The 10894-nt window shown below is 45.0% G+C and overlaps 1 protein-coding gene across 5 annotated transcripts in view; it reads left to right on the top strand.

Annotated features, from left to right (window-relative positions):
• VPS53 (VPS53 subunit of GARP complex) overlaps positions 1-10894 on the top strand; it is a 166638-nt gene that overhangs the window by 72622 nt on the left and 83122 nt on the right. For 3 of the 5 annotated variants that reach the window (XM_032263449.1, XM_032263450.1, XM_032263446.1), the window contains 3 exons: positions 203-346; positions 795-937; positions 3981-4155. In XM_032263449.1, the coding sequence (XP_032119340.1) occupies positions 203-346; positions 795-937; positions 3981-4155 (462 nt within the window). The remainder of the gene's footprint in view (positions 1-202; positions 347-794; positions 938-3980; positions 4156-10894) is intronic. The other 2 variants (XM_032263448.1, XM_032263447.1) reach the window with 1 other exon arrangement.

Genomic DNA, 10894 nt, shown 5'->3' with positions numbered 1-10894 from the left:
GGCTGCTGTAAAGCTAGTGTAATAATTCCTTCATTGAGGAACAAGCAATTGACATCCATTCACAGTAGGAAGATTGAGTGTCAGGGGAGTAGGAGTAAGACCAACAATATGTAGATACACGAAGTAGCGACTGTGAGAAGCCGTGGGGGTTAAAGGGTGTTTGTGGCTTTTAACCTGGCACATGTTGTTTGTTTTACTCTAGAGACCGGGAGGACCCAGCAATGTTCTACGAGATGCGTGTCTGGTTGCTAATATTCTGGACCCCAGAATCAAGCAGGAGATCATGAAAAAGTTTATTAAACAGCATCTGTCAGAGTATCTAGTACTTTTTCAGGAAAACCAAGATGTAAGTATTGACCAAATAAGATCAGACGTAATATTTGAATTTTATCGAGAAATGAATGCTGTCAAGCCTACTGATTTAGACTTTATGTTAGCATTCCTGCCTCACAGTGTTGATTGTTGAGCCATGAGCCCTAGGGGCTGACTTGATAGTTCTTAATCATTTCGAGGTCACTGACCCTTTGGAGAAATTCAGAAACATGCACCTGTGCATAAAACTCTGCAGATAGTGTTTGGAAATGTATAGACCTCTGAAGCCCAATCATGACCCTAGGTTAAAAACCTCTGGATTTTGAAGTTAAAAATCAAGTAAAAACGTAGCCCAGATTCTTTAAAGCCGTGAGAAATACGGAGATTTGTTCCCTTTTGCCTGGCTCTGTGTTTGCTTGTTTCCTTAAACTTCCAATTCTGCTTCTAACCATGGGGTGGTTTCTGTTCCCCACCTTCACCAGGTTGCCTGGCTGGACAAAATCGACAGACGCTACGCCTGGATAAAACGCCAGCTTGTGGACTATGAGGAGAAATACGGCCGCATGTTTCCACGTGAGTGGTACATGGCTGAGAGGATTGCAGTAGAATTTTGCCATGTAACAAGGTAGATGCCAATTCTCTGTTGGTTCTGTTGTTTATGGAATTTTCACCATCAGTCCCCCAGACTCTAGTGGTTCCATGTTGTCCTGTGGATTCACTGCCACTTCCAGACCCCACTAGATGATTAATACCATCCTCATACCCAACTGTGGCCCCTCGGCTGCTCTCCTCTGCTCCCGTCTTTGCTCTGGGACTTTCCTTTGGTGTGGTTCTTACCTCAGTCTACCTTCACCAACTGAAGGCTTATCAACTGGATCGACCTATAGTGATTCTTCTACCCCACGTTTTCCCCTAATTGGTTTCACATGTATCAGTGTGCTGTGTATATATCCCATCATCGTTTTTATTTTCTGATTTGCTAGATAGACAGTTCCTTTGAGTCAGGCGTAGTATTTATTTTAATGATACAGCAGACACTAAGGAAACATTTGTTAAATGAATTTCCCATTCCTAATACAGCGTGTATAGCCTCTGGATAGTTAATAGAGCTTTTCTTTGAGACAGAGCCTCACTCTGTCACCCAGGCTGGAGTGCTGCAGTGGCACTATCCCAGCTCACTGCAACCTCCATTTACTGGGTTCAAGTGATTCTTGTGCCTCAGCCTCCCAAGTAGCAGGGATTACAGGTATGTGCCACCACACCAGCTAATTTTTATGTGTGTATTTTTTGTAGAGACAGAGTTTTGCTATGTTGTTCAGGCTGGTCTTGAACTTTTTTATTCTTTATTTCTAGCTGTACTACAACTGTATTGGTAACTGGTTCTTACTAGTTATTTATTTCCTCCCAGTAGTACACAGTTACGTTTAACTCCAGGTTAATAAGAGAAAAAAGCCCATATCTAAGCATAACTCAACCACCTTACCATAATTCATGGTGGTCTGTTTTATTAAAATCGTGGAAAGTACAGTCAAATTGCATGTTGTAAACACATTGTGGGGAAAAAGTGTTTTAAGGGATACTGGCTTTTTTAAAAGCAGATTTTATTTTTAGAGTAGTTTCAGGTTCACAGCAGAGTGGAGCAGTAGATAGAGAGTCCCATGTGTTCCTGCCCCTTGCCTCGTCCCTCTGTGGTTGGCACCTTTCACCAGAGTGGTGCGTCTGTCACAGCTGGCAAAGCCGCACTGACACACCATCATCACCCAGGTCCATAGTTCATGCCAGTGTTCACGCTTGGTGTCAGCACACAGTCTGCCCAGAGCAATGGTCCGTAGTTCATGCCAGTGTTCACGCTTGGTGTTAGCATACAGTCTGTGGCTTTGAGATGGACGTCTCGCAGTGTTGCCCACACTGGCGTACAGTGGCTGCTCACAGGCGTGGTGATTGTGCACTACAGCCTTGAACTCCTGGGTTCAAGCAGCCTGCCTGCTTCAGCCATCTGAGCAGCTGCAACTGCAGGTGCACTCAGCTCCGTTCTTTGTGGCTCTTGTTATAAGAAACACATTGGGCCAGGCTCGGCAGTTCATGCCTATAATCCTAGTACTTTGGGAGGCCAAGGCGGGTGGATCATGTGAGTCTAGGAGTTTGAGACCAGTCTGGGCAACATGGCAAAATCCCACCTCTACTGAAAATACAAAAATTAGCTGTTCATGTTGCCAAGCACCAGTAATCCCAGTTACTAGAGAGGCTGAGATGGGAGGATTGCTTGAGTCCAGGAGGTCAAGGCTGCAGTAAGCCATGATCATGCCATTGCACTCGAGCTTGGGAGACAAAGTGAGACCCTTCTCAAAAAAAGAAAGCGGGGAGGGGTGAGGGAGGGAAGGAAGGAAGGAAAAAGGAAAAGGAAAGAAAGAGAAAGAAAAAGAAACACATTGACTCCTGTAGATTTAGAGAACCTTTTAGCACTGGTTTAGAATCAGTTGAGATTGTCACCTTCTGAATCCCAGTTAGCAAAATAAAGAGTTAGTTCCTTGAGAAACCGTTAGCTAATTCTTTTTAGCTCACAGTTCAGCAGACTTGAAAAGCAGCTCTGTGAGGAATGAAGCTTGAAAGAGACTGGGCGTATGCTAGAACCCACCGTCTCTGTCCTCACCGGTACCTGCTCTTGTTGTCTCAGCCAATGCAGTGTTGCTGCCAAGCTTCTATTGTTAGAAGTTTGGCTAAAATCCTACAGATACATCATTCTGAAACTCAGAGACCCTTGGTTTGATTTTGTCATGTATTTTTGTGGGAAGATGATGATAGCTTAGTCCTTACTAAGAACTCACATGTCGCTGTTTACTAGCAGCTGACCTTCTGAAACGTAATACTTGAGAGAGCTGCACATGAGTGCCTCAGGCAGGGGCCAGCCAAGCCTGCTGGCACTTTCTCACAGGGATTCCTGTCCCTGGCGTACATTTCCAGGGCTCTTGCTGTCTAGTTGAAGAGATGATTATTGGGCCCTCAGGAGGAGGGAGGGCTTTGTTATTCAGTAATTCATGACTTGTGAAATTATCTAGGCTATATACGCTAGTAAAAAATTAGGTGCTCCATATGTATTATTATCCAATTATTGAACAGGTTAAAGAAACAGGCAATGTAGTAACCATGGGAACAGATTAGCGGTGGCTCACACCTGTAATCCCAGCACTTTGGGAGGCCAAGGTGGGCGGATCGCTTGAGGTCAGGAGTTTGAGACCAGTGTAGCCAACATGGTGAAACCCCATCTCTACTAAAAATACCAAAAAAATAGTCAGGTGTGGTGTAATCCCAGCTACTTGGAAGGCTGAGACAGGAGAATCGTTTGGACCCAGGAGGTAAAGCTTGCAATGATCATTCCACTGCACTCCAGCCTGGGCAACAGAGGGAGACTCCATCTCAAAAAAAAAAAAAAAAAAAAGCATTCATAATCCCTGATTTGTTTGCCTGCTGGCTAATTTCACCTTAAAATTCTTGTTTAGAACACGTATTTGTATTCCCCAGGTTTTAGACCAAGCCAATAACAGACCTCAGGGTTCCAAATGACCACATACATTTTTTTCCTCTGAATATAAGCTAAGGCCGTTTACTTTGTCTTATCTCGAATGAATGATTGGCTTATTTGATAGTATTCTTATGTCTTTGTTTTGAAGGACAGAACTTGCCAAGATTATGCGGACCAGAGCGAAGGAGATTGAAGTGAAGTTGCTTCTTTTTGCTATTCAGAGAACAACTAACTTTGAGGGGTTTCTTGCAAAACGCTTCTCCGGCTGCACCCTGACAGATGGGACCCTGGTAAGACCTTCCCAAGGGAGTCTGCGACATGAAGTCAGTGGGTTGGGTGGTTGGGATTCACGTCAGCGCTTCACTGTATGGCGACTCCACCCGTTCACTGTATGACAGTTCTATCCATTGGCTTCAGTGCCTAATCCCTCATTCCAGTGATTTAACTGAATTGATAGGAAAAGTGATGGTACAGATCACTCTGAATGGATTTATTATTTGTTATGCAGTACTTCATGTTTTTAGAATGCCCTGTCATCATCTTTTCTAAGTATTGATCCCATTTTACAGACTAGTAGTTTTGTTAGTCAGAGGCCTTACTCAGTCAGAAATACCTTATTACTTTATCAGCTATCAAATTTGGTTACAATTGGGATATATTTTTACTTTAGGGTTTGCCTTTTAACATCTCTGGTGAGCAAACTAGGTCAGAGAGTCTCTGAAAACACCAAAGCCAGGTATACGGGTCTGGGAACTGTGTGCCTCCATTGGAAAGGTGGAACATATTACTCCTGGTTAAATGTTTCATCTCTGTGTAGTCAGAGACCCAGGTCCAAAATTTTTCTCTGGAAACCTCCTCCTTTTGGCCCGATGCAGTGGTTCACACCTGTAATCCCACCACTTTGGGGGACCGAGGCAGGATTGCTTGAGACCAGGAGTTCAAGACCAGCCTGGGCAATATAGCAACCTTATCTCTATAAAAAACTTAAAAAAAATTAGTCAGGCATGATGGCGCACACATGTAGTCCTAACTACTTGAAGGCTGAGGCGGGAGGACCACATAAGCTCAGGAGTTGAGGCTGCAGTGAGCTATGATGGGTGACAGAGAGATACACTATCTCTAAAAAAAAAAAAGAAGAAAAGAAACGAAACAAAGGAATAAACCTTTTCTTTCTGGAGGTGCAGGATCCCTGCTAACACATCAGTATGCTTTCTTTAGATTTCCTTTCCACAGGGAAACCAAGTGACTATTTTATAGTAATTTCTGTTTGCATTATTACATATGCACAGGCTTTGAGTTCCTTGAATGCAGGAATTGTAGCTGATTCATGTGTCTCCTCGAGTCATGCACAGTATACACAGAACTCATGCAGGCTGGAATGGAAAGGGAAAGAAGAAAGGAGGGAGGGAAGAAGAAATCCAAGTTGAGAGAATCATACCTTTGAATTTTCTTTAAAACTAGATTTGGGTTTTTTTTTTTTTAAAAAACTGCTGGTAACAGTAGAGAAGCAGAGTGATTTAGTAGCAGAACCCTTGGACCAGCAGTCAAGAGAGACTTGCGGCCTTGTCCTGATTCTGCTGTAACGTGGTGAACTGCCTTCCCTGTTAAATTGTGACATATCCTTACCGTGAGATATTATACAGCAGTTTAAAGGTGACAGAATTAGGGGCTGGACGCGGTGGCTCATGCCTGTTATCCCAGCGCTTTGGGAGATATAATTTCTTTTATGGTACATATAGTATAATTTTTTTATGGAAAAAATGAAAAGCATGTTTATGTACATAAATGTGTCTGGAAATAACAGTAGCGGTCTCTAAGAAGGAAGTTGGAGTGAGAGTAGGTAGAGAAGCATAGTTTTTTGGAAACGTTCTTATACAAATGCATTTACATACTTTTTGTGTGCTTTAGCAAAGTTACTTTTCAGTTGTTTTAAAATGAGAAAGATGGCCAAATCAGTGATCTCCAAATCGTTTCTTCTGACAAAATCTAATGCAGAGGCTGGGTGCGATGGCTCATCTATAATCCCAGCACTTTGAGAGGCTGAGGTGGGAGGATCACTTGAGGTCAGGAGTTTGAGACCAGCCTGGCTGTCATGGCAAAACCCTGTCACTACTAAGAATACAAACAATTGGCTGAGTATGGTAGTGGGTGCCTGCCAAGATTGTGCCACTGCACTCCAACCTAGGCAACAGAGCGAGACTCCATCTCAAAGAGAAAGAAAATTGAATGTAGAATCCGAACACAACAATAGGTAACATGCTTTGAACATCCGCTCGGTGACCCTCACTGTAATAGGTGCGATTACCTGTAGTCAGTCACTCTGCTTCGTGAACCACAGGAAGTAGGTGCCACATTCATTTGAAATGTATGTGAGGTCACAGAGCTAATGTGTAAAAACATGAAACTGAGCTACTGTGACTGAAGTGGGGAGTCAGGCTAGGACTTGGACCTGGAATCCTGCTCACTTGTTCATGCTTCACCTCCGCCACCTTCCCTGGCTCCTACCCTCCTGGTCCTAAAATCCTGAGACTTCAGTGGAATTCCCTCTTTGTCCCATGAGGCCAGCCTCAGAGTTGGTGAAGCGGGTGAATCGGGCTGGTCCTTCAGGCACTGGACTGCAGGGTGGTGGTGGCGCTGCCCAATTTTGAGGCCAGACCACAAGGTCCTGCCTACTTGGGCCACTCACGACTTTACTAAAATAAAGGGCAACTGAAATCACAAAACACTCTTTTCCTACCTGGTAAATCAAAAGTATGTATACTCCTGCTTGCTAACTCATGTTCCATATTGATTTCTTTTTAGTAACAAGGGAAAAAACAGGCCACAAAACAGATAAAAATAGCCTTAAAGAAAGTGCAAGTCGGAAAAGGAAATCTTAGCTGGCATGGTGGTGCATGCCTGAAGTCCCAGCTACCTGCGAGGCTGAGGCAGGAGGATTGCTTGAGCCTGGGAGGCGGAGGTTGCAGTGAACTGCAATTGCACCACTGCACTCTGGCCTGGGTGACAAAGTAAGACTGTCTCAGAAAAAAAAGAGAAAAAAGGAAATAGGGAGCAGAAATTCCACTGAAGGAATCAAACGTTTCTCCTGAGAAGTATGAGGTTGGCTTTAGCAACCCGTTTCTTGCTAGCTCTCCTCTCTGACCTTCCCAGGCCATGCTTCTGCCTGGTTTCAAACAGACACAGTGCAGCACTGGGTTCAGCCTGACAGGGATCTGCCTGGGGACGAGCATGAGCTTTCGCCTTGAGCACAGGCCCCACCCTGGAGTAGCCCTCTGAGCTCCCATGGCCTCTGACTGGGCAGGGTCAGGAGCGCATTGGGACAGGCTCTGTGAGCTGCTAATCCAGTTAACTGGGTGAGAAATAGGTCCCAGTGAAGGGTGCTTGAAGGACATGATCGTCAACCGCTTGTTTTGAGCCATTCTTCACACTTGCTGGCTGGGCCCTACATCCTGGTGATTTTTCCTTTACGTTTAGGGAGCTGTAGGATATGGAGGAACAAATGGCCCCGTTGTATCTGAGGACCAGGGTAGCCTGTGAAACTGAGTCTGTCCCAGGACACAATGGAGTTCTCACCTGTCCAGGGAAATCCCCCGAAGGCCAGAAGTGCTAAGGGAACGAGGGCAGGGAAGGCCCTTCTGGACAAGCTGAGGCTGCTAGACTAGGTAACCACGTAGAGACCACGAAAAACTCAGGAGCTTTCTTAAGTTTTCAAAGACAATGCTTGTTTGTAAAACACAGATGTAGGACTATCAGAGTGGCAGTTGGCCAACTGTCAGCGCCTCTGTCCCGTGGAGGACAAGGCTGGAGGTTCTTGTTGCTCAGGGCAGCGCCGCCCCTTTCAACCCAAACTCAGCCAGGGCCGAGCTCCTCTACTGGAGCCCCTGTGTCTTCTGGCAGATGCTGCGCTCTGTGGTGGTGATTGGATAGGAATGCTTTAGCCTTTTTTCCCCGAGTTCCTTCCTTTTTGGTTTTCATATTTGAAATTTTGGGGCAGAACTGGTCTGTGGATCATCCCCTCTTAACTGTTCAGCTGTTGCTTTCCTCTCCTGTCAAGTTTGTGGAGAGTTTCAGATGGTAAATCCTTGGCCAGAAAAGTCTGATTAACACCATGAGTTCTTTCTTTCCTTCTCTGTGTAGTCGGCTGTCTTCTCCACAGGCTTCTCTAAATCCTTCAGCTTCTTTAGTTCAGCCCTGGCCTCCAGACCCTATTCTTTGTGCCGGTTTTCACGACCTGGCAGTTATTTTGCATTCCAAATCCTGACAATGGCTGTCCGATATCCTTCAAGGATTTTCCCTTAAAGATAAGTTTCTAGAAGGGCAACAGAGCCCCTATGGCCACGTCAGCCAGGTACGTGGGGTCTTGAAGAATCGGTCCACTGCAGCTCTGCCGTGGGAGATGTGAAGGCTCCAACTGTAGGTGATGCTCACACTGAGCTGGTCCCCACCGTCACCTCACCATAGGCCACGTGAGGCTGGCCGCCTTCACCTTTAATCTGCAACCCTCAGTGGCAGGTGCTCACACTGAACTGGTACCTGCTGTCACCTCATTGAGGACCACGTGGGGCCTTCTTCACCTTTATTCTGCAACCCTCAGTGGCAAGGACGCTGATGAATTCATCCTGGCTACCAACCTACGGACGTGCTCCCAACGCAAAGCACCGGGAAGGGCCTGCCTTGGCGAGGCCAGGAGGTGCAGCTGTCCTGTCCCCAGTCTAGTCACTGGGTACCCTTCCCTGCCTGGAAATTTGCTGCTCCCTGGCCCCTGGCCACTTTCCCATGCTGCCTTGCTTTCAGGATACACTTTTGAGATTCCTTTTTGGCTACCATTTTGTTTCAAAATACCAGAATAAATTGTGAAATGATGAAACAAAACAAAACAAAAAACAAAAAAAATAATAATAATAAAGAATAAAATAAATTGTGAAATGAACCAAGGTGTATCTTGATACTCTTTCATATATGCCAAATTTTATAGAATGTTACTGAATTCCTCAGAAAGGTGTCATGAAACAGGGAAGATGTCAGTCAAGGACCAGTTCGTCTGGAGATTCTCCCTTGCTGCCCCTCCCTAGGCCCCACCTTATCCCCACCCTACCCCGCCACCACCTTCAGTATCATTCAGAACCTCTCAGGTCCTTGGTGACTGGCAGTGAAATAGTGAGGGTAAGCTTGAGAATGTGACTAGCTCGCCAGGAAGGCCTGCCACAGCTCAGCCCCTCCTGACCGATCAGTGGGATGCCCCATCCTTTGCTCTTTTCCAGCATCCGATAGAACTTTAGACTGAAAGAACCTCAGGGACAGGGCTTGTTGCTTTTACCAGTACTTATCCTACCAGTTTTACGATGCCCTGTGCTGTAACTGTTACTTGTTCTACCAGTTTAGGATGCCCTGTGCTGTAACTATTGCTTATCCTACTAGTTTTAGGATGCCCTGTGCTGTAACCATTACTTGAGGAGGTGAGCTACTCATGCTTTTTCCAGTTGTCTCAACTTCTGACCCTTTAGGAGGGATGCAAGACAGTCTGTAAATTAAAATGCCTTGAAATTAAAACTGAATGCCTGAATATGATGTAACTGTATCTGTATGCATTAATAGTGACTTGGTGATTAGATTCAAGGTGAACAAATACATTCAGGCTTCCGCTGAAAGCAGAGTAGATCAGATTAGGTTTTTATAACTGCTTCACTGACTAGGAGGTTTTTTTTTTCTTTAATAAAAAAAGTTCTCATTTTATGCAGCTGGATTTCCCTTCCTCTTGACCATTACATAAGTTGCCTTTTGAAATAGAATTTTCCTTTGGCATATAGAGGTCATTTTAATATGCAGGTACACTGACCTGGTTTTTAGAATTACATTGTAAAGATAGAAGCGATATAGGTATAATTGTCAACCCTACAATTTGAACATAAGAACGTTTGCAAAAGGCTCACTACTCGTGAAAGCCCACCCAGAATGCCACACTCTACACCTTGGTCTTCCAGCAGCTTAACACCTGCGTTAGGGAGACTGTATAAGAGGAAGGGGGACAGGTTCCCAGCTCTGCCACAGCATGAGGACTTCTGTCTTGAACGGGACATAGCTTTCCCTCACCGGATGAGCCCCCTTCAGCATTTGAAAATATTTTATGGATGCTTTCTTGGTGCTAAAGAAATGTATTCTTCCATTTGAATAATATCCCAAAGGATGATTAACTTTTGTTTCTGAGAAGAGAATAATAGATGGTCAGGATAGAAAATTTAGAAATTATAGGCAAGAATAGAGAATCAGGAAAAAAAGTCATCCAAATCAGAGATGAGGATCTGGGTATGTTCTTTCTATCCATTTTACACAGTTAAAATTGTTTGTTTGTTTGTTTTTTGGAGGTTTTTTTTGAGACAGAGTCTCACTCTGTCACCTGGGCTGGAGTGCAGTGGCACAATCTCAGCTCAGTGCAACCTCTGCCTCCTGGGTTTAAGTGATTCCCCTTCCTCAGCCTTTCGAGTAGCTGGGATTACAGGGGTGTGCCACCATGCCCAGCTACTTTTTATTTATTTATTTTTTGAGACAGAGTCTCGTTCTTGTTGCCCAGGCTGGAGTGCAATGGCACGATCTTGGCTCACTGCAACCTCCGCCTCTTGGGTTCAGGTGATTCTCCTACCTCAGCCTCCTGAGTAGCTGGGATTACAGGCACGCGCCACCACGCCCAGCTAATTTTTTGTATTTTTAGTACAGATGGAGTTCCACCATGTTGGCCAGACAGGTCTTGAACTTCTGACATCAGATGATTCGCCCACCTTGGCTTCCCAAAGTGCTGGGATTGCAGGTGTTAGCCCCTACGCCCGGCAATTTTTTGTATTTTTAGTAGAGACAGGGTTTCACCATGTTGGCTGGGCTGGTCTCAAACTCCTGACCTCCTGATTCGCCTGCTTTGGCCTCCCAAAGTGCTGGGATTTCAGGCGTGAGCCACCACGCCCAGCTGAAATTGTGTGTGTGTGTGTGTGTGTGTGTGTGTGTGTGTGTGTGTGTGTGTGTGTGTGTGTTGTTTTTTTTTCCTTTTCTTTTTTTTTTTTTTTGAGACAGAGT

The sequence above is a fragment of the Sapajus apella genome, unplaced genomic scaffold (assembly GCF_009761245.1).
Source record: "Sapajus apella isolate SASKATOON/1434 unplaced genomic scaffold, GSC_monkey_1.0 scaffold136, whole genome shotgun sequence".
NCBI classification, from domain to species: Eukaryota; Metazoa; Chordata; class Mammalia; order Primates; family Cebidae; genus Sapajus; species Sapajus apella.
This window is presented reverse-complemented; position numbering and strand designations above follow the sequence as displayed.